Genomic DNA, 24,745 nt, shown 5'->3' with positions numbered 1-24,745 from the left:
GGTGCAAACTTTGTTTGCTCACACTTGGATAAAGGATTAAACTAATTTTATTATACTCTAACCAAGTGAAAAATAAACTTTGAACAATTCTACACAATTACAATGTTAATGCTACTTTTAAACTACCTATAAAATTAAAAATACATATTCAGCTCTTCTAAGGATTCCCCTCTCCCCTTGCCAATTGGCCCACCTTGGAATATACCTTATCCATTGCACCTTAAGTTACCTTATATTGGTGGAACTGTATGCATAATTCCTATCCATAAAAATAACAGACGAGACACATTAAATTTAACAATTTTGGTGAAGTAAGCCTCTCAGATCACACTCTTAACACCCTGCACCAAATTGATTGGAAAAATATACTGTTCCTTACATCATAGAAAAAACTAGTATGAATGTAAATTTAAAGAAGCCTGTGAAATTTTGATCAACCACCCTAATCTTAACAATAATAGCAGCATAAAAATCCCAAGAATTTGGAGGCACATATTCACCCCACTTAAGTTAAAAGTTTTTCAGCAAAAAACAGTTCTAAAAATTTATTTTAGAACTCCAAGCAATAATTTCAGATTTTATTGGCCACTATCTATACCATTTTGTTCTAATTTATGTGAGAACTTGTTGCTCTCTAGCTTAATATATATCTCTTTGATTTGTAACCAAATAGATAATAATAATCACAGAAATCTAGCTTTGATGTAATAAGGTGTTTTATTTTTTCACCATAGGTCAGGTCAGTAGTTGACCAAATTTCTGTGATAGCATACTATGTAGATTGTAATATAGCTTATTGCTTTGTATATATGTGTATACTCCAGATGATGACCTTGATATGAAGGTAGAAATGAGAGATTATTCTGATTTATATTAAACTGAAGTTTTACTTTAAAATGGCAGTTGTTTTCATAATTTTTAATAATGAATGCTGATCACCATGTAACTATGAAGGAAAGGTTTAACACAGATATTTTGTTGTATCATAGCCCATAAATATTACGTGAATATGTACGTACACACACAGACATTTTTTTATTTTGTTTTTCATATTTTTTTTAAATGTAATAATTGATAAATATCCTATTATGATAAATTAAAATTCATAATTTTATAATCTCTTATAGTTAGTTATTCTGTTGCTTAGGCATGCTCTTCCTTTAAGTAACTGTTAAAGTAATATCATATTTCATCTCTAAAGCAGTGTTTTCCAAATGTTACTTAACTGGGTACTAGTTGTTTTCATTTTAATTTATTTTTAGTCAATCACACGTCATTTGTTGAATTAAATTCATAGACTTGTTAAAATTGGTTATGCAATAGCTACCCCGAATTTTGTGTGAGTATGTGTATGCATGTTATTAATTGCAAACAGAAATAAGTATGCCAGAATAAAAATTGATATTTATTATTATTATTATTTTATGGGCTACTCCATGGAGTCTGAAGACTTATCATATGAGATCCACACAATCTGTGATACTTTTCTTGAGCAGGACAGAATTTCATGCTGGCTGGGGCATCGCCCAATTCAATAAGGCTCTCATAGTTTTTGCCAGGGAACCACAGCGAACAGCGAAAAATCAGCTACTGGAACAAATCCTGAAACACATCCAACTCAATGTCGCCAGAGTTCAAGATTGGTACTATCAACGTAAGAAGTCTAAATGGCAAAGAAATGGAGCTAGCTGAGGAATTGGATAAGTATCAGATTGATATAATAGGGGTGACTGAAACAAAAAAAAGACAAAAACTGGTGAGATCTTTTTGAACAATAAATAAAATTGTTATATTCAGGCAATGACAATCAAAGAAAAGGAGGAGTAGCTATAGTATTCAACACTAAATACGAGACTAATCTTGAATAGCAGGCAATATCAAATAAAGTAAAGTGATTTGGGCAGATATCAGAATGGGGAACTGGACAATGAGGCTTATTTGTTCCTCTGGGCCCACAGAAGGTTTTACTAAGATAGAAGTGGAGGAATTTTTTGAGGCTTTAGAGAAAGCAACTGACACAGTGAAAAAGGAAAAGTTGGTCCTTGTTGGGAATCTAAATAGCAGAGTAGGAAATGATTGTCAAACATACAAAAATATTTTGTGAAAATTTGGAGAAAAGAGCAAAGCTAATAATAATGGCAAATACCTGTTGGATTTCTGCTCAGGACATGGGCTGGTTCTTACTAACACAATGTTCCAACATAAAAATGTGCACAAATTCACATGGAGAGAAGAGGCAAGGAATAAGAAAAGTCTCATTGACTATGTTATTGTTGATAGTGATGTTTTCTCACTGGTGCAGAACACTAGAGTATACAGAGGATTTGAAAATGGAATTTATCATTAATCTTGACCAAGATAAAATTGAATTTCATACTGAATAAAAAAACATATAAGAAAGTTTTAAACCAAATCAAAGTTGAGAATTTCTCAGATGTTAACTGTAGAACAAAATACAAAAGCATTATTCAAGAAAAAATGAAAGTTTGAGAACAGGAACCAAACCTTGGAGATTCAGTGGCAAGCCTTGAAGAAAATACTGATTGATTCAGTCAGAGAGGTATGTGGTGAGGTTGTCTGCAAGGATAGAAAATTCAGAACTCCATGGTGGGCACAAAGTTAAAGAGGTAGTGAAGGAAAAGAAGGAAGCATATCAAAAGTTCCTGGCAACTAAGTCAGCTTGTGCTCTTAGAGAATACAGAGACAAATATAAGAAAGCTAAACTCTGTGTAAAACTAGCTAAACCAAAGTCATGGGAGGACTTTGGTAAGAACATAGAAAATAAGTATTAAAAAGGTGGTAAGATATTCTGGAGGTTATTGAAAAAGCTCAGAAATGGAGGAAAGAGTGCTGTAAGGAATTAGAGATGATAAAGGTGACATGAAAATTGGATAAAAAGATATCCTTGAAGAATGGAGTAATTACTTCGAATTGCTAAATGAAACAATTATTGCCAGCACGGTGGTAAAAAAAAACACTCAGCAGGCATGCTATCAGGAATACATATCCATACTTGAAGTAGAAAAAGCCATTAAAAGCCTGAAATGTGTAAAGGCAGTTGGAGTAGATGATATTCGACCAGAAATGCTCAAGTATGGAGGTATGAAAGTCTTACAGTGGCTGTATTGCATAGTTCAGAAGGCCTGGACAGAGGGACGAATTCCAGATGATTGGAGTAGAGCTCTCATAGTGCCCATATATAAAAAGGGAAATAAAACTGAACATGAGAATTACACAGGTATTTCCCTACTGAGTGTTCCTGGTAAGATTTTTATTATTATTATTACTACGGGCTACTCCAGGGAGTCCTTAGACTCATCGAGGGAGGCCCTAAACATCATGTTCACACAACTGTTCAACATTCTCACAGTATTTATCATACCTTGCCTTGAACTCACTCACTGTCATAGCACCCACAACAGACTCTGGCAGCATTCCACTCATTTACCACTCTAAAAGTAAAGAATCCAGCTCTAACACCACTGCTAACCACGCTCTTGCCCAGCTTCCATGGGTGTCCCCTAGTTCTCCCACCACCAGTCCTGATCTCAAAAATATCCTCTGAATTAATCCTATAGAATCCTTTTAGCAATTTGAATGTCTCAATCATATCTCCCCTTTTCCGCCTATCAACTAGTTTCTGCAACCCACAAATCTTCAACCTGTTCTCATATGGTTCATTCCATAGACCTGCTATCATCTTAGTCACTCGCCTCTGGATCCTCTCCACCTCCTCCCCATCAAGAAGGAACCGAGGTGACCAAATCTGAGCACAGTAGTCGAGATGAGGTCTTATCAGAGGATGCAAGCATACTTGAGGAATGGTTTGAGAAGGTGTTGTGGAAGGGAAGCTTGTTGAAAAACAAGAGGCTGTCAGGATCACATTTTCATTTTATGACAATTAGGTTGAGAAATCGACAATATAGTTGAGTATAACAAAGATCTGTATTTAAGTTTTGTAGATCTGGAAAAAGCATATGACAAGGTACCAAGTGAAAAGCTATTCAAAACGCTGCAGTTTGCATGGTGTCAATGGGACATTACATCAAGCAGTACTTAGTCTTTATTTGAGTTATAAGTCAGCAGTTAGAATTGAAGAAAATACAGGAAGATGGTTTAATGTTAAATCTGGTGTGAGACAAGGATGTACATTATCCCCTCTGTTATTCATTATCTATATGGATCACATTATGAAGGAAAGTGATATTAAATTTGATATTAAAATTTCAGATGTTAATCTCAGTTCTTTACTTTATGTGGATGATGTTATTCTTATAAATAAATCTGCTACTAGTCTGTAAGATTCCCTGACTAAATTGAATAACTGTCGTAATAGATATGGTATGAAGGTCAGCAATAACAAGACAAAGACGATGAAAATAGATAGAAGCATTGAAAATATCAGTTGCACTGTGAATGGAGAACCTATAGAACAAGTAAAACATTTCAGCTGGTATAGTAGGAAGTCAATTGGATAAATTAATATGGAATAAGAGAGAAATTAGTCGGAACACTAAATTAGCTGTATACAAGACAGTGTTCAAACCACTTAACTTATGGATCTGAGAGCTGGGTCAGAAGTAAAACACTTGACCGAAGACTAGAGACCTCACAGATATGAGAGTCCGGAGAAAGATTATAGGTGTGAACTGATGGCATCAATGGCAATACCATATTAAAAGCGATATTAGGAAACAATTTGACATTGTTAGCATCCAGAAATGTGTTAGCAGAGCTAATCTCAGGTGGTATGGTCCCTTAAACAGAATGGGAGAGAAAAGATTAGCAAAACACGTGTTCTCTTCCTTGTTGGAAGAAAAAAGACCCAGAGGAAGACCAAGATATAGGTGGATTGATACAGTAAAAGTTGCCTTACAAAATAGAAATATAAGATCTGATAATGTTGAGTCTTGACATGTAACAGATTGATTTGGAGGAAAATTGTAGATAGGAAGTTAATAATGATGTAAGTTTTTCATGTAGTACTATCCTGTATGCCCCTTGAGGGTACATGTCAGGAATTTGATGATCTGTTTACATACCCATCCCTTTATCCATGTATCTAGTCTAATATCCTTCCCCATTTGTTCTAATTTGCATAACAAATGCCTTTGCCAAATTCATCAGAATCATCATATAGCCATTTCTGTTATTCATCTCTACTGTTACTCTATTATAAACAGTTAAATTACTAAGACTTGACTAAGTATTACTAAGTTTTACTAAGACTTCTGTCCAAAGCCATATTGCCCCTCATATGGTATCATATTCTTATCCACCCATTCTTGAATTCTCTTTTTGACCAATTTTTCAAGTAATTTTACCACCATCCCTGAGATACTGATTGGTCTATAATTTGCTACTGCAGTCTTGGAATCTCCCTTATGCAAGGGAATTGTTTTGCTCTCTTTCCACTCTCTTGAAACTCTTCCAGAGTTGATTTAATTTAAAGAGCTTATAGACATTGCCAGTTCCCTTGCACTTTCTCATAGTACTCAAGCTGATATCCCATCTAATTCTACAACTGTATTTACATTGAGATTCTGCAGTATTCTAAGAACTTCCATCCACCTCAGTTCACCCATCAGTCTCCATCACAACATATTACAGCAGTAACCTCACTTGAATGATATACCATTGCAAAGGGGTTACTAGATGACCCCTTTGTTTTGAATTGCAAAGAAGCCATGCAGTATTTCAAGTATTTTATCTGCTTCTGTCACTTTGTTACCATCATCCTCATTAAGGCTATTCTTCCATTGTCATTCTTCCTTTTTCTTGTCATGTAATGAAAGAACTCTTTGGGATTCCCTTTGGCCTGCTCAGTTAGTTTCTTCTTGTAACCTGATTTTGTCTTCCTTACCATACTGGTAACCTTTCTTGCCTAGTCCTTGTACTGTTCATTTGTTAATTCCAGATTTCATTTTATATATCAAACATCAGTGTGGACTGAAGTACATTCAGTTGGGTGATTTGCTTGATAGCTTCCTGTTGAGGTGATACTTTAGAGGAATGAATTTTATTTGCTCTAGATACCATTGATTTTATAATTACGTATTTTTGAGTTGGATGGATGTTGTGTGCAGATAAAATTGAAATATCGCAACCCATTAAACTTATGTCACATAGACACAAAATCGTTGACAGTTTCCCTCAACATTCTCCAAAGAAAGAGGTAGTTTGCAGAACTCCTGTTCATTATGTTAAAGGCATTTTTGAATGTGTTTCAAAGATTTTGAAGAAATTCTTACTCATTGCCATCTTCAATCTATGAACCAAATCTGCAACCTCTTCTCTTCTCCAAAAAACAAACTATTCTGGTGTTTGACAAGTACCTTGTTCCAGCATCTTGTATTATTTTGGTCAAATTGGAAGATCAGTCAAACGTATTTCAGTACCAGAGCTGCATCCAGCTTATCAAGCCTCATAAATCTTTTTTTTTTTTTTTTCAACGTGAATTGACAGCACTAGCCACGGGATCCATTGAGATATTACCAAACTTTTGCGTATCTGTACTTTTAAATTTGGATGTTAATCGAAGAATGTGCTGAAATCTTATTGCATCATCATCCCAACTTAAATTGTAATGACTGCCTTTCTATTCCAAAAGTTTGGGGAATTGTTATCCTGAATTATTAAATATTTTTTAACACACACACACACACACACACACAACCCGTGTGTGTGCGCGCATGCGTGCGCAGATGAAATGGCACAGTAAAAAATATACATTTTTTTACTGTGCCATGTGTGTTTTTGTTTAAAATTATTTTTTAGCCCCACCAGTGTTGCTATACAAGATGCTATTAAACTTGAATGAACAGTAGTTACAGATTTCTGTCCTTTAATTTCTTTATTTGTTTATTATTTATGGCTTTGATCCCTTCTCAATCAACAGTTTACATGTGATATTTCAATTTTTATATTTTTCTGAGGACTGGCACCTGGTTGTGGACCACACTTTGGGAAACACTGCTCTGTAGTCATTTTTTTATACTGAAGTAAATTAGTTTCATATCTTTTTTAACCAGTTATCCTATGATTTTTTTACTCTTCCTATAGATTCTGAGGGATCATCATTCAGCCATAAACATAGTAAATTTTTAGCTGCTAGTGATTCTCATGCTGTACCTTATGGTAACCTATGGTCAGATTATGATTCTGATCAGTATGCTAAAAGTTCTCAGCCACAGATTTCAGAACAGGATAATCTCTATAATGCTTATCATAATGGTAATCAGTATGTAAGTGGTCATGTTGGGGATAGCACTAGTAATTTGTATGGTCGTTATCCTGAACAGATGTCTTACTGGATGCAGCCTACTCAAATGCAGAATCATCCATATAAAGGAAATACAAGACCAGGTATATTTTATATATATATATATATCAGTCAGTCACTTGCAGTTATGCATGCATACACATGCACATACACGTTCATGATTAACTGAATTAAGTGGAACTTATGATGGGAGTCACATAACCAAGATTACATTTAATATGGATAATGGAAGAAATAATTGCAGGTGTATCTGCTGTCTAGACAATGCAACGCATTGTCTATACAGGAGCATTGTCACCTTGTTAATCTTTTACTGTTTGTCTACTAGTTTCTTTAGTTTAATTACTGAAATAAAGTAATCATTTATATCTTATTCCATTTACTGCCTTATAAACTGTTGTATGTTATCTAAAGTTCTGTTGCAAAATATATTAAAAACAGAATAATTGCATATAAAATTATTGTAAACAAAAAAAAGTTCATTAACAAAAACATGTTGTTTGAAAACTCATTCTATGTGCTGTTGTTCCCTTTGCTTCTTTAGATTTAAATTTAGTTTTGAGTGATTCACCACTCTGCTTTATTAAAAGTCATTATTTGATCCAACCTTATAGACGAACTTAGGTGTTGGCAGTTCTGTCTTCAGTTTGATGATATTAAAGAACATCAAAAACAAAAGAAGTTATTTATCAAATGATAACTGACAATGGGTTTAATGGGTTGTGAAAATATAGATAGTTAAACTAACTAGTTTTGCCACATATGCTAGTGGCTTCTTCCTGGTTAGTAAGAACAACAACAAAATAAATAAATAAAAATATACATTCAGCAGTAGATACGAACCATTCCATAACTAAAACTGAACCTGTAGGAAACATGGAAGCAAGCTGGCACGTCAGTCATTGTTCAGTAAACAATTCCATGCTCTGTGTTTCTGTTTTTTTACTTTTGTGTAATGGTTCCAACATGTTCTGTTTTAGTTATGTAATGGTTTGTATTTATTGCTGATTTTATTTTATTTTAATTTATGTATTTTTTCCTAACCCAGAAGAAGCCACAAGCATATGTGCAGAAACTAGTCAATTTAACTGTCTATATTATCACAACCTATTCAACCCAGTTTCAGTTATCATTTGTTACATTTGCTTTTTGGTTGAAAAATCTACATACTCATCAAAGAAGAAAGTATTTATTAACCATCTAATATTTCACTAGATTTTTAAACTTCAGAGAACAAACAACACATCATAATTCACACAGGCAATGATAATTAGTGGCAGAAACATTTCGAACTGTAACAAAAAAAGGGACTAAAGTGGATATTTTAATCCAGCATCGCTGAACTGAAGCCTTTTGGCTCTTTATTTTAGTTGGATAAAAAAACTTTTTACGAGTGTTAAATAAGTACCAAATTGACATGATAGACATTACCAAAACAAAAAAAGACAAAATCAGATGAGATTTTTCTGAGCAAAATATACAAGGTGTTATATTCACACAATGAAGATAAGGAGGGAGAAAAGGAATAGCTATAGTATTCAAATACAAATATCAGAATGGGGAACTGGTGAGACTTATTTGCAACTATAGTCCTACAGAAGATTCTACGAAAGAAACGTTATGGAATTTTCTGAAGCATTATAGAAGGAAACTGAAAGAATGAAAAAGGAAAAGGTGGTCTTTGTTGGAGATCTAAATAGACATATAGAAATGTTTTGCAAAAATTTGGAGAAAAGAGTAAAGCTAATAATAATGTTATGTGCCTGCTAGATTTCTGTTCAGGACATGGAATAGTTATTACTAACACCATGTTCTAACATAGATGTATACAAATTCACATAGAGAGGAGATGTAAGTCAATAAGACTTTCTTATTTCTTACATCTTCTCTCTATGTGAATTTGTACACATCTATGTTGGAACATGGTGTTAGTAATAACTACTCCATTTCCTGAACAGAAATCTAGCAGGCACTTACCATTACTCTTTTCTCCAAATGTTTGCAAAACATTTCTATATGTCTGTTTCGATCTCCAACAAGGACCACCTTTTTCATTCTTTCAGCTTTCTTCTATAATGCTTCAGAAAATTCCTTAACTTTTCTTTTGTTGATAGTGTTATCCTCATGCTGGTTAGGGACACCAGACTACATAGAGGATTTGAAATCAGAAGTGACAACCATTTAGTTTTGAGCCGGATTAAAATGGAATATCATATTGAAAAGAAAACTGTTAAGAAAGTTAAAATAAATCAGAGTTGAGCAACTGTCAGAGGTGAACTGTAGATTTAAATACATAATCCTTTTTTCTCAGGGAAAAAATAAAGTAAGAATTTGAAAACAAGAACCAGATCTTTAAATGAAACAAGCAGAAACAGCACAATGGTAGAAAACACTCAATAGGAATGCAATTAGGAACTTATATCATACTTGAAGTAGAAAGAGCCATCAGAAACCTGAAATGTGAAAAGGCAGATGGGTTAGATGATATTTGGCCAGAAATGCTCAAATGTGGAAGTTTTAGAGTGTCAACAATGCATATTTGTCTGACCTTGGTGATTCATTTGCAAACCCAGAAGAAAACAGTGAAGTTATTTGAAGGGTAGAAAAATGAGAACTTCATAGTGGACTCAGCAAATTAAAGTGGCAGTCAAGGAAAAGAAGAAAGCATATTGAAAATTCCTGGCAAGTAATTAGTTTTTTGCTGTATATGAGAGTACAGAGAAAATGTAAGAAACAAAAGTAATCTGTAAAACTAGCTAACAAAAAGTCATGGTAAAACTTTGGTAAAAACATAGAAAAGAAATATTAAGAAGGTGGTACAATAGGCTATTGAAAAAAGCCCAGAAGTGGAGGAAAGAATATTGTAAAAGAAATCAAAGATGATAAATATGACATGAAAACTGAAGATAAAGATATTTTAGATATCTGTAGTGATTACTTGGAAAAATTGCTAAATGAAAAAACAGTGACAGCACACTTGTAAAAAAACACTCAACAGGAATACAGTTAGGAATATATCAATATTTGAAGTAGAAAAAGCTATTGAAAACCCTGAAATTGGAAAAGCAGCTGTGATAGATGATATTTGACCAGAAATTCTTGAATATAGAAGTATAAAAGTTTGAGCGATGGCACTCCATAATTCAGAAGGCCTGGACAGATTGTTCAATTCTGGATGATTGGAGTAGAGTTCTCATAGTACCATCTATAAAAAGGGAAGTAAAACCGAACATGAGAATCACAGAGAATCACATGAGATTTATGCAAGTGTATTTGAGAAGAGGCTAAGAAAAATTGTGGAAGGGAAGCTTTGTGAAGAACAAGCTGGGTTCAGGCTAAATAGAGATTGTCATGATCAGATTTTCACAAAGCTAAAAAAATGTGGGATATGAGGACAGATTGAAAGAATGCAGTTTGCGAAGTCCTTCTGAAAAGAAGGAAGAGAGGGGATATGATTGAGACATTATATTGGGTAATACTTAGCCTGCATTTCATTTTGATAAATTATGATGACAAAAACTGTGTTAAGAATAATTACTTTAACTTTCCAACATTTCGGCTTTCATATTAAGGTTGTCATCTGGAGTATACACACACACACACGCACACACATATATATACACAAAGACAAGCTATGTTACATTTCAAACAGTATGCCAAAGTGAGAGTGATTTGATCAACCATTATTCTATTTGCCTGACCTTTAGTGGAAAGAACCATCAAATCTATATCCTATTTATAACATCATCTGACAACAAATTCATACAAATACTTTTAAAACAGCAAAATTGGTGGTGTAATCGCTAGTCTTAGATTACTACAGCCCTAATTATAATTAATTCTTAGATCAGAAGGTTATGTGGGTAGAATATGTGCCATCCATGTTCTTGGGAGTTTTAGACCACCATTATTGTTAAGATTATTGTGGTTGATAAGAATTTCACAGGCCTCTTTAAATTTGCATTCATACCTGTTTTGGTATGATGTAATGAACAGGTGCCTTTCCCTTCAAGGCATGATCAGAAAGGCCAGGTTTACTGTAGTTATTAAATTTAATGTGGCGTTTATGTTCCTTTTTTTGGGTAGAAATTGTGGTCCAGTTTCACTTATGGAAGGCAAATTACAGGTGTGCTGAATATGGTATATCCCAGTATACCATATTCAGACTTGAACAGATAAAGGAACTCAAGTCCTAACTCGCTATTATCTAATATGTCAGCCCCAATATCATCTAGCGAAGAAATTCACATCAGCTCTCAAGGATTTGGTAGGTCATTCTATCTCCCATATTATAAAATCACACAACACTTTGTAAACAAAATTAAGGACATCACATTTAATATGATGTCCTGCCAGATATCATGGTGCTCTTTGCCCATCTGCTACATTCTGGTTATTTTGTGTGGCGAAATACTTTTTACCTGGAAAAAGAAGGCACAGCCATGGACTTGCATTCCCCTGCACCCCAATTAATAATAATTATATAGGTGCTTTCGAGCAACATGCTCTAGATTTCTTTACTTTAAAATCCAAAGTCTGGCTTGGGTATGTTGATGGTGTTTTCATCATCTGGCCTCATGGCTGCCAGACATTAGACATTTTCCTCAGTCATCTAAACAAACAACACAAACTACAATTCACAATTGAAATTGAAAGTCAAAACACACTTCCATTGCTAGATGCATTTGTTATGTGTCTTTCTTCCGGCTGTTTACTCTAAGCCTACACATAAACTCTTACCACCACCCAACACAAAAATTAGATGTCATTAACACCATTGTTATTTAATTTGCATATTAATGATATTGGGATAAGTTTAACTGGCAATATACAGCTGTTTGCAGATTATGTAAAACCGGAGAGAGTGATAAGGATTCAAGCAGGTGTTGTGGCCTTATAGGACTTGAATGGAGTGGGCAACCCTAATGAACTGTTTGCTGAAGGAAGTTGAGGAGATAAGAGAATCTTGGAGTGGTGGTAGACAAGGATCTGAAGTTCAGAGGTCACATTGCACAAGTTCTGAAGATTTCACATCAGATAATGCCGATGATATGGAGGATCTAAAGAGGTACTGGTTCTGGTGCACAATAATCCATACGAGGCCTTAATCAGGCCTTGTATGGATTAGTATGCACTGATTTGGTCCCCTGATTTTCATGGTGATGAGGATATATATTGGAAAGGGTCCAGAGAAGACTGACTAAGGTCTTAACTGGTCTTTGGGATGTGGGATATGAGGACAGATTGAAAGAATGCAGTTTGCAAAGTCTTGTGAAAAGAAGGAAGGGAGGGGATATGATTGAGACATTTAAGTTAGTAAAAGGTTGTTACCTGATTAAAGTGGAAGAAATTTTTTGTAGAATAGGAGAAGGGCATAGAACTAGGAGACAGACCTGGAAGTTGTATAAGGTGGGTGTGAGCAGAGACATGAGAGTAGGTTCTTTGCATGGAGAATGGTTGGTCAATGCTTTGCCTTATTCTGGTGAATGCAGATGCACTGTTTGAAGGGTTTTGTGTGTAACAGTCTTTTCCTCCTGCGATGAGTCTTTAGACTCCAAGGAGGTCTGATGTTAATAATAATAATAATAGCACAAACAAGTTTTTAAAGATTTTCTCCAATGAACAATCACTTGAGCATCAATAAAAAGTTTATTAGCTATACCTTCTTAAAATTGGTTAAGCAAAAATACTATGAGGTATGTCCATAAAGTATGGTCTGTTCAGAATTTACTGCTAAATAAGATATGGGAGTGATGTTGGGTATGTGTGGTAGCATGCAGTGAGTCATTAGCTAGCTGTTGGTCATTTTACTTTCATTATGTTATCATTTGTTGTCTTTCACGAATATTTTATAATGAGTACTATGATGAAAATCCTGCTATTGTGAAGTTTGTGGTGTGATACAGTTTTTGTTGTCAGAAAACAATAGTGCTGCAGAAATTCACTGACGACTGTGTAAGGTTTACAGGCATAATGTAATAAATGAACAGGATACAGTAGTGTTCCAGATGAAGAGCACATTGGTCGGCCAAGTGTGGTGATAGATGATTTGGTGGAAACAGTGAACACAAAAATTCATGAGAATCACTGTTTCACAATTACTAACTTTATTTTGAATTCCTGGAAGTTTCACGCTCAGTCATTCATGAAATTATGACAGTAAAGCTGGGGTATAAGAATCTGTGTTCCAGATAGATCTTAAAAATACTCACCAATGTGCATGAAGAGAAATGAGTGAAATCGAAGCTCAAAAATTTTTGGAATTATGAAAATTAAGGAGATAAACTTCTTTCTCATATCGTGACAAAATGTGGATTTCATAGACAAATGTTGGCATGACTGCATTGATTGCCATTCATCATCTTGGAAAGCAAAAAATTCAAACAGGCACCATTAGTCAAAAAAATGGACACTGTCTCTAGAGACTGAAAAGGGATCTTGCTCATTAATTTTCTTCAGGTAGGAACTACAATTTTTGTTCACTGTTTCCATCAAATTGGCCAACAATGGACATGAGATCTTGTTGTGACATTAAATAAACAAATGACACTATTACTGGAACCCTATTGTCACTCATTACATTAGGCCCATAAACCTGACATAGTCGCCAGTGAATTTTTGCAGCACTGTTGTTTTTTGACAATAAAAACTGTATTGCACCATGAACTTCACAAATGGCAGGATTTTTTATCACAGTGCATTATAAAATATTTGTGGAAGAACAACAAAGGATAATGTAAAGAAAGTAAAATGACCAACAGCTAGTTAATGACTCACTTTATGCTACCACACATGCACAACATCTCCCCCATATCTTATTTGGTGGTAAATTCTGAACGGACCTTACTTTCTGGACGGATTCATATCAACAAAATTCTTCACGATAAAAATAAAGTAGATTACAATAAAACTGTAGACATTCCATAAATTAAGGGCTATCAGATAAAAAAAACAAAACAGAAATACAACCTTAATGTCACCTTTAAACTTCCTGCAAAATTAAAGAACATATTCAGTCCTCCAATTATCCGCTTCCTCCACTGTTCTTCCCTGGATTATACCATTCAGTGACCTGTAATTTGTTTATTTTGCCTCACAATTCTTACCTGAAAAAAGGAACATAAATGACACATTAAATTTAATAATTGTAGTAAATCTGGCCTTTCTGATCATGTCCTGAATACTTTACACATAATTGATGGGAAAGGTGCCTATTAATACCTATTAATGAATTACACCAAAACAGTATGAGCACAAATTTAAAGAGGCCTGTAAAATTCTAATCAACTCCCTAATCTTAACAATAATGGTCGTCTAAAAATCCCAAGAATGGATAGCACATTCTGTCCAAATAACAAGTGATTTATCTTTTATATCTTTTCAAGACAATGCTAAAAACGACATTACTCTTGGGTCAACCTGATATTTCCTGATCAAAGAATGATCTCATACTTTTTTCTTCAGTGTTTGATTTCCATTCATCTAATTTCTGGTTAAAAGTAACTCTAAAATATTTTTTGTAATTAATTTTATTTCTTTGTTAATCGTATTTATATTCATAACTGTTCAAATTGAACAAAATTTGTGCATTAAGGAAAAGTAAATCCTAATGTATATACAATGTTAGTGTTACAGTCGTTGATCGTATACTTTTTGCCAGGGGTTGTGTTAAATTATTGATTCGACTACTACTATTACTGGATTTAAGGTATTAATATGAATTTGTTCTCTTACATTGTTATAAATGGGATATATCTTTGATTTTTTTTTTCCTCTCGCTAGAGTTCAGGCCAGTAGAATAATAGTTAATCAACTAATTGTCACTTTGGCATACCATTTGAAATATAATGTATAACTCCATATGATCTTAATATGAAAGTTGAAATGTTGGGAAATTAAAGTAATTATTCTTAAACACAGTTGTAGTCTCCATAATTTATCAAAATGAATGATCACTGTGTAGCATTAAAGGAAAGCAGCCTATATTTTATTTCTAAGTCGGCAGTTGGAATTGCAGGAAGACAGCTTTGATGTTAAATTAGGATTGAGATAGGGATGCATATTATCTTCACTGTTATTCATCGTTGTCATCATTCGTTCATTGTACTCTCTATTGGCTTAAAACACAAATTGGTACATGATGAGACTTCATGCCCCTGCTGTTTTCGTCAGAGGATCAGGACAAACAGTGAAAAGTCAGCTATGGATCAAGCTCCAGCTCAACATCTAGAAGAAGAGGAATAAATTGAACATCAGAAGAACTGAGAATATGAACCATTAATATAAGGAGTACTAATGGAAAGGAATTCGAACTTGCAGAAGAATTGGAAAGGTACCACGTGGACGTAATTAGCATGACTGAGACAAAGAAGACAAAAACAAAAATAAGTATAGGTTGTTATAATCAGACAATAATGATCGAGAAAAGGAAGGAGTAGTGTTAACATTCAACACAAGACATGAAGATCAATTTCTTGATTGGAAGTCAGTTTCAAGTTGAGTGATGTGGATACACTTCAAAATGGGGAAATGGAAATTAAAGCAAATGGGTAAAGGTGGTCCTTGTTGGAGATCTAAATAGCAGAATAGGAAATGAATCTCAACAGGCAGCATATAGGAACATTTTGGGAAAATTTGGAGAAAAGCAAAGCTAATAAGAATTGTTAGTATTTGCTGAAGTTCTGCTCATTACAGGATCTAATCATTACTAACACCATGTCCCAACATAAAGATATGCTCAAGTGGAAAGAAGACACAAGCCTTCTTGACTATGTCATTGTTCATAATTATCTCTTCATGCTGGTTTAGGATAAAAGAGGATTTGAAATTAGAAGCGGCCATTACTTAGTGCCAAGTAGAATAAAAATGGGTGTTACATTGAAAAGAACAGTATGTAAGAAAGTTTTATAAAAAATTGAAGTTGAGCAACTTTTACAGGTAAACTGTAGACTCAACTATACAAATATTATTGAAGAAAGAATGGCACAGTCTGGAAACAAGAACCAAACCTTTCAGTCTAATGATAACTCCAGGGTTTGGTAACCGATATTACCCATCTTTGGACACCAGCCATGGTAAATTTGAACAAACTTGCGCAATCATTCTTGACATTTCCAGAGCATTTCTTTGAATTTGCAGGGGTGGGGGGGTGCACATTTACTAGACTACTCATCAAACCACTAAACTTGCCTTCTGTCTTTTGATATATCATGCATTTTGAGTGCCAAAAACCTTCCTAAGAATGCTTGATGCTATCCTAAGGAAGGCCATATTAACAGAGAATCTCTCTCTCTCTCCCCCCCCCCCATAGATGCATTCCAGTTATCACTTTTCATAGGCTATTTCTGCAGTTATGCCTCTTCTATAGATATTTACACATGCATTGCCCTGGCCATAGTGGATGTCCCAAACCAATTTCTCTTATCTATCATTCTATTCACCAGTTTCTCTTTTTCTGCTTTCATTCCATCACCTATGTTCTTCTGAATGCTTTCTTCACTATTCCCTGAAGACTAAAACTTTCAGCTCTTCTAGAAACATATCAAAATATTCTATCTTAAATCTTTCCTATTAATATTTCCTGGAAACCTTGAACATGTGTGATTGGATTTATATATATATGTATATACATGTGGTGATCAGCTTTTACTCGGTTGCTATACATTTGAAAAAAATATAGATTTAATGACTACAAGACCGAGATAGCATATAAAGATTTTAATGATAAATACTACTAGTTTCGGCATATAGCAGCCTTCTTCAGGTATTTATAAAGGAAAAGAATACTAATAAACATTGGATTATTTAAACAAACTGGAAATTACAGGTACAAATTGCCTCATATAATCGTTACATAAAAACGTTGTATTTTTTCAAGTTGTTCCAACTGGCGTGCCATTGTTTGTTGCAATTGTGCGTGCAGGTTCACATGAATGCCAATATTGAATAACTGCAGCATGGCTATCTGGGATGTTATAACTTAAATTGTTGTTTAAGTGGACCGGGTTCAGTAGGATTTCCCTTGATTCTACGATTTTCCTTTCAAACTCATCATCACAGCGAAAGATTATTTTCTAAGAAAATAGCTAAAGTCCTTAAAAAATATAATATCAGGACCTTCTTCACCACACTTCCAAAAATCCGTTCTCTAATCAGCCATCCAAAACCTACTCATCACAACCTTAAGTACCCTGGAGTATATAAATTGTGGTGCGATTGCAATATCCCATACTTTGGTCAAACTAACAAATCTATTGAACAATGTATAGAAGAGCATAAGAGAGACATCTCTTACAAAAGATCTCATGCAACTGCGTTATCCAGTCATGTTCTTTTTTCAAATAATCCTAATGATGACCAACAAAGCCACTCTGTCTGCTGGAATAGATCAGAAAATATCTTTCGCTGTGATGATGAGTTTGAAAGGAAAATCGTAGAATCAAGGGAAATCCTACTGAACCCTGTCCACTTAAACAACAATTTAAGTTATAACATCCCAGATAGCCATGCTGCAGTTATTCAATATTGGCGTTCATGTGAACCTGCACGCACAATTGCAACAAACAATGGCACGCCAGTTGGAAAAACTTGAAAAAATACAACATTTTTATGTAACAATTATGTGAGGCAATTTGTACCTGTAATTTCCAGTTTGTTTAAATAATCCAATGTTTATTAGTATTCTTTTCCTTTATAAACCTGAAGAAGGCTGCTATATGCCGAAACTAGTATTTATTATTAAAATCTTTATATGTTATCTCGGTCTTGTAGTCATTAAATCTATATTTTTTTCAAATGTGTGTGTGTGTGTGTATATATATATATATATATATATATATATATACGAGGTGGTATCAAAAAGTTTTGAGACTAGGTTTGTAACATGCCAACAGACGGCAGCACAAGGATGCAGTCACAGGGAGCACCTATCTTCATAAGTCAGTTTGCCAAAAGACATCATCCTGTGTACATTGGGAGCTGTGCAACTGATGCTATTCTGACCACCTGCATTACCACATCTGCAATTTCATCATGGACAGCAAGTTAAAACAAAGAGCAAACATGAAATTCTGCATGAAACTGGACAAATCTGCCACAGAGTTTGACATGATTCGGCAAGTTTATGCCGATTCAAAACACCTCGAATGAGTCGTTCGAGGTGTTTTGAGTGGCATGCATGCTTCAAGAGCAGAAGAACATCACTGGAAGACGATGAGAGATCAGGAAGACCTTCAACTAGCTCAACCCCCAAAAATGTTGAAACCATTCGGCAACCTGTGCCTGAGGATTGTCGAAGAACAGTCCACAACATTGCTGCCATTGTTGGTGTGTCATATGGAACTGTCCAGGAAATCCTCGCATGTGATTTGAACATGTGCCATGTTGCTGCCAAGTTCGTCCCCAGGCTGCTGACCCAGGAGCAGAAGAAACACTGCGTCGAAGTCTGCCAAGAACCTCATCAGCGTGTCGTGGATGACCCATCGTTCATTTCGAGGATCATTACCGGTGACAAGTGTACGGTACAACCCTGAGATGAAGCAGCAGTCTTCACCGTGGAAGAGCCCATCATCTCTACAACCGAAAAAGGCGAGGCAGGTCCGCAGCTCAACCAAGTGCTTGCTCATCGTCTTTTTCGACATTTGCGGCATTGTGCATCGAGAATTCATCATCAGGGGCCAGACCGTCAATAGCGAGTTCTACTGCCAGGTTTTAAGGTGTCTGAGGGAGGACATTCGGCAAAAGCGACCGGATCTGTGGCGCGTGAAAAACTGGATGCTCCACGACAACAATGCACCCTGTCACCGAGCTCTCCTCACACTCGAGTTTCTCGCCAGAAACAACATGATCTCACTTCTGCACCCACCCTACTCGCCAGATTTGGCTCCTGCAGACTTCGCCCTCTTCCTGAAGATGAAGATCCAGCTCAAAGGTCACCGTTTTTGACACCATTGCAGAATCCAGCACGAATCGCAGAAGGTGCTTGACATGCTTTGAAAAGAAGACTTCCAGGACATATTCCAGAAGTGGCAAGAATGCTGGGGGCACTGTATTGATATGCAAGGGGACTATTTTGAAGGTGATAGTGTGTAAACGTAGATAAATAAAGTAATTTCTCGTAAACGGAGCTAGTCTCAAAACTTTTTGATACCACCACTTGTATATGTATGTGTGTATATATATATATATATATATATATATATATATATCAGGAGCGAATATTCTGGGTGTGCGGTGCACATCCATGGAATAGCAATATCACCGATATTACATTTTTGCATTTATTCCCATTAAAACTCCTAATTGTTTCCTGGCTTTGATTCCTAAAATTAAACACAGTACACTTTTCAATTCTTAAACATTGCATCATATTCGTGTTAATAGACCAGGTGTGTGTGTGGTCGCAAATACATACACTTTTGAACATATGTACAGATAGTGCAGCGGGTCAAATTCTTAGCGTTCCAGTGGTTTTAAATCGCCCAGAAGGCAAGGCAGGTGAGTGCTGAGACAATAGCACCTAGAGGCTGTGTTTGATTATTGTGTCTGAAACAATATCATGCAACATAGTCTGCAAGAGAGGAGTATTTTTCAATTTTTTCGAGTGATAAACAAACATCTTGCTTGTGCAGTATAGTATCTGTTGAGGTTGGAAAGTTTATTAAATTAATGGTATATGGACATTTTTTATTCTAATCTTCAGAAACAACAGATGTAGTAAAAATTTATCTATTCCTGAATAAAAATGAATACTTTTGTGTATTAAAAGAAGTTGTTGATCTACAACAAAATACTGGCATGTGTGAGATATCTATTATTGATAAGACAGAAGAGCTGCCGACACTAAATTAAAAAAAAATAATCAAAATAAATAAAACTAATGAATGTAGGATTCCTGAAAGTATGGATAATTATGATAATGATCGGATATTATGTATCCTATTATTGTCTAAAATGTACACCGCATCTCAGTAAACAAAAGAAAATTCTTAGAAAATGAAGTAAAATATACATAAACCAGAGAAATACACGTAACATTCACAACAAATTTTACAAGATGATTTGCTGCTCCATTACACCTCATGTATTTCTGCCATACCTAAATGAATTATCTGATCAACGTTATTAGTTCATTGGATTAGCCTCTCCCTATTAGTGGCGTTTATTATTGGTTAGTTATTTATACTTTGCAAACAAATCTCTTTCTCTCTCCTCATAAGTATTTTTTTTAATTATGCCATCATAAATTCACTTATTCATGTCTAGACTTAATAGGATCACGTGTTATTCACTCTACCCAGCAACTTATAGGACATACGTATCACAAATGTCAATTTTTAATCATTTGTTTGCCATTAATGAAAGTATTTCTATTTACTTACTCTTTCCTTTACATTTTCCATTCTCACATGACATATTAATGATGGTTCACATATTTACACCTTTGAGTAATTCAAATACACCAATGAAATATAGCATTCTTCTTCATTATTGTTTTTAAATATATTTAAAAACAAACACATTGTTCCACCATTGTATGCTGATTTGGTTAAAGTTAATTGATAAATTAGTTATCCTACAATTATCATATTTTTTAGTGTATAAGATGCCCCATGTATAAGACGAACCCTACTTTTTCAAACCCAAAATTAAGAAATCAATATTTTAAACATAAAACAGAACACATTTGATATTTTTTAAAATATTCAAAGTATATTTAGTAATTAGGTAATATTTTAGAAATGCATACTAAGATGCATTTTAAAAATGCATCTTAGTATGCATTTTTAAATATTGCTAACTTGGTTTGTGTTCTCATCGCCAACCTTTCTCTCCTCATGAAGTTGAAGCAACATTTTGCCTTTCCTGTGAAATCGACAATGTTCATTTCTCTTGCAAACCTTTTTGCCTCATATTGAATAAGCTTGGTTGACACACACACATCCCACTCTGGCACTTCTCCATAATCCAAGTTTTAAGCCTCTGCTCCAAGTTTGGCCGTTTTACTGGTTTTCTTTCATCTTAAGGCCCTCTTCTTTTTTGGCATCTTGAATAGTTTTTCTTCCTGTTTTCTCCACTGTCTAATCATACACTCAGTGGAAGGAGTATATCTCTGAAGCTTTATTTCCATATTCTTTTGCATAATTGATGACTTTTAACTTGAATTTTGAAGAATATGACAATCGTTTTTTTTTATTTTCGGACATTTTTTTGGACTAGTGCTCAAAATATTGTTAATGTGTTAACTTACCCTGCCAACGAGTTGCAGACGTATGAATGCTTTCAGAGTTCTGATTGGTTTATTCAGAATCAGCCGTTAACGATGTTTAATCAATGAGTTAACAAAGGCTAGTGATTGGCGGAAGCCTGTTCATGGAGACAAGGTACCAGCAGTTTTGCTATGGCAACAGCGGGTCTCTCAACTGGTTACCCCCATCCCCATGTATAAGACGACCCCCTAATTTTTGGTCTAAAGATTTTAGAAAAATAAAAAGTATCGTTTTATACACGGAAAAATATGGTAATCACATTTCGCCAATTAAAATGAGCACTGCTGCACTATGCACTCTTAAGCTTTCATACATTGATAAAAATGTGGTCAAATTGGCATAAATTTTGTAGCATGGGTTGCATAAGCCATACGACAGCCCACCCAACCGAAATGGACACATGATGCCACTGATATATATATTTAATAGATTAGATTTTCACAGCTATTGTATATATTTTAACAAAAATAACTTATATGACTATATATAGCTGAATTAAAAAATAGAAAATGACTAATTTATTTCCAGAGACAGTATTAGTTTCATCGTTCTGGAACACTTCATCAGATTTGTTGTTGCTGTACATAATGTCACACTGCCCTCTGCGATAGAAGTACCAAAGTGGTCACCATTTTCAGCGAAGGGACCATCTCAAATATTGTGTTTGAAAGAATGACTTCTTTTTTTTTTTCATCCCAAATATTTTCTTATTTCTTTCTTTGAAGAATAAACCTAAAAACATTTAGATAACAACAGAGCATAATGTATAAAATATGCTTAAATATCAGTATTTAGAATTAGACAAAAAAAAAACTAAAATAACCCAAGTTTGTTGTAATTGTAATACAGAACAGAGGACATTATTTCAATGAATGTTCCACTGAAGAATGGAAAGAAAATAGCCTCTAGTACACAATCATTTGAAACTTCAAATGATTGTGTACTAAATGAAGAAAGAATGGAATGTATTGCCATAAGCAAAGCTATGAATAGTATTTGAAGTTTGTGAGAGGAGTTCATTTATATGGTATTCCAGCACTAGCAAAGAATTCTGAGCAAAGTAGGCCATCTACCCATCATGTAGTGATTAACCAAATCTCTCAGTCAATGGAAGTTGTGAGTCCATCTCAAAAATGTAGAAGGCAGACCATAAAAAATGGTAGTTTGGTGAGTAAGCTTCTATGCCAAACCCATGAAATATCCTGGAAATGTCAAGAGCAAGTATTTGAGTTTCTCCAAGCTTTCATTACTTGTGTCCAAAAGTGGGTGGTGATGACTAAATCTGCCAAGAATATATAGTAGCAAATCTGTATTGCTGGTCTCCGATTAGCTTGTATACATATTCTATGGCCCAGGTAGAGAAAGTAGCTGCTAATGACCTTCTTAATTTGGAATGGGCATATCACATAATATTGGTTTGTTTCTCTGCTGTTGAGTAGATACTGATAACTGAGATTGAAAAGTCAGTATAAGACTAATGAGACATGCACTGAGTTGTTCTTGGTAAAAGATCACCTAACCATGATCAACTGTGCAGAAGTTTGAAAGAATTGATGCCAGGAGGTCAGTATTATCTTTTAATGATATTATGGTTATTGGATTTTGCAAGAAGTGGGTACAGAAATTGCACCCTTGGCTCTGGCAGGAGACAAGAAGGCTCAAATGCCATTTGAACAGAAACCAAGTTTTTGCATTTGGCCCTTTCAGAATTGGATTTAGATTTGTTGATGGTTTTTTGCAACAACTGTTGTGAGCTGTGCAATGTAAGGCTGAATATGAGGCTATAGTTTTGGTCTGAAGCCATTTATAATATTATAATTTTTTTTATTATATTTTAACTACCTTGGCACTCTTGGAGGACCAAGGCTTCAGTAGTGGATGGGGATTTAGAGTGGAATGGGATATGAAGCCCTTCATTCCAGTTAGAATTATTTTTGTTATTCGGTTGAGTAGGTGTTTGGATCAGGAGAATGAGAATAGTAATGACACCATGTAAAAGCTGAGTAGAAGTCATAGAGGTTATTCTTATTCTTACATAAGGCTGAGAATGTCCAGGTGAAAGGCATTCCATAGTAAAGGAAACTTGGATGAAGTTTTGGTCTGAGTTGCCAAAGAAAACTGATTAAGAAATGGCTGAGGGTGTAGCAGGATGGTGAGGATTGTCTAGTATTCTGTGTTTGAGTGGATGGACTGCTTAGACTATTTGCTAACAGATACCTCAACATCTCTTTCAGCTTGATCATAACTGGAGAAGAGAAGCCAGTTTCACTTGTGGACACTGAAGTCTCCAAGGAAGATAACCTCACACTATTTGGATATTTTGACTGTAGAAATCAAGTTTTAGAAGTAAATGATCAAAGAAGTGTGAGGTGTTAGTAGAATTTGAATGATAATAAAAACAGTAAATTAATGCAAGAAACTGTGTGCTAAGGAAATTTTGAGCCAACAATCAAACTTCAGCAGTGTTTCTAGGCTTTTCATTTTCTTCTCTGATACAGGATATCAGATCTGATGAATGCACTTATGACAGATGAAACTGTTCATTTGTTACAGATAGTTGAAGTGGATCACAAGTCATTTTTAAAGAAACAGTTCATATTTAGATGACTAAGCGATCACATCATTCATTTCATTTCAATGTTAGAGCCAGAAATGTTGATGAAATGGATGCAGAAACCTTTTTTAACTGTATTATTGACGTTTTTGTGTTTATTGAATTTTTTTAGGATTCTGTTGGAATTTTTTTTTTATGACTCACAGAGAACTGTGTTTGAATATGTTGCCTTTCATTTTCAGTGGGGAGAAAAAGTTAAATGAAGAGCTGGATCATATATTGAGAGAGATACAAGATTTGGGAACACGTTTCCAACACAGGGATTCCAGTCTCCTTTCCATGTGTGTCCCCACATTTTCCTGTATATTACCACTGTAGCACTCCTTCCAGGCATAACCTGACAGGAGTACTACAACCAACTAGCAAATAACCATGCTGCTGTTGTGTTGAGAATCCTTCTAATTTATTACATCAGATTCAATCCCAGGTACTAAGCAGCCAGCCTGAGGGTATTTAGGTGAGAGATGGATTTCATGTATGAGACCACTGCCTGAAGTGGCTTGAAAAAGTTCCATGTTTGGTCTCTAGAGTAGAGTTTCAGGACCATGTAAAAATAAATTTAAAATACAAAAAATATAAAAT

At 34.8% G+C, this 24,745-nt stretch overlaps 1 protein-coding gene across 2 annotated transcripts in view; it reads left to right on the top strand.

The window, feature by feature from the left end:
• Positions 1 to 24,745, top strand: part of LOC150101404 (uncharacterized) — a 159,903-nt gene that overhangs the window by 71,384 nt on the left and 63,774 nt on the right. The window contains exon 5 of one of the 2 annotated variants that reach the window (XM_090401034.1): positions 7,063 to 7,365. The exons of the other annotated variant lie outside the window; for it this stretch is intronic. Within the exon in view, the coding sequence (XP_090257160.1) occupies positions 7,063 to 7,365 (303 nt within the window). The remainder of the gene's footprint in view (positions 1 to 7,062; positions 7,366 to 24,745) is intronic. 2 annotated transcript variants of the gene reach the window in all.

This window comes from Typopeltis vanoorti, chromosome 11, assembly GCF_054136105.1.
Source record: "Typopeltis vanoorti isolate ZY-2024b chromosome 11, IOZ_Tvanoo_1.0, whole genome shotgun sequence".
Lineage (NCBI taxonomy): Eukaryota > Metazoa > Arthropoda > Arachnida > Uropygi > Thelyphonidae > Typopeltis > Typopeltis vanoorti.
The sequence above is the reverse complement of the archived record's forward strand: the minus strand, read 5'-3'. Positions and strand labels throughout refer to the sequence as shown.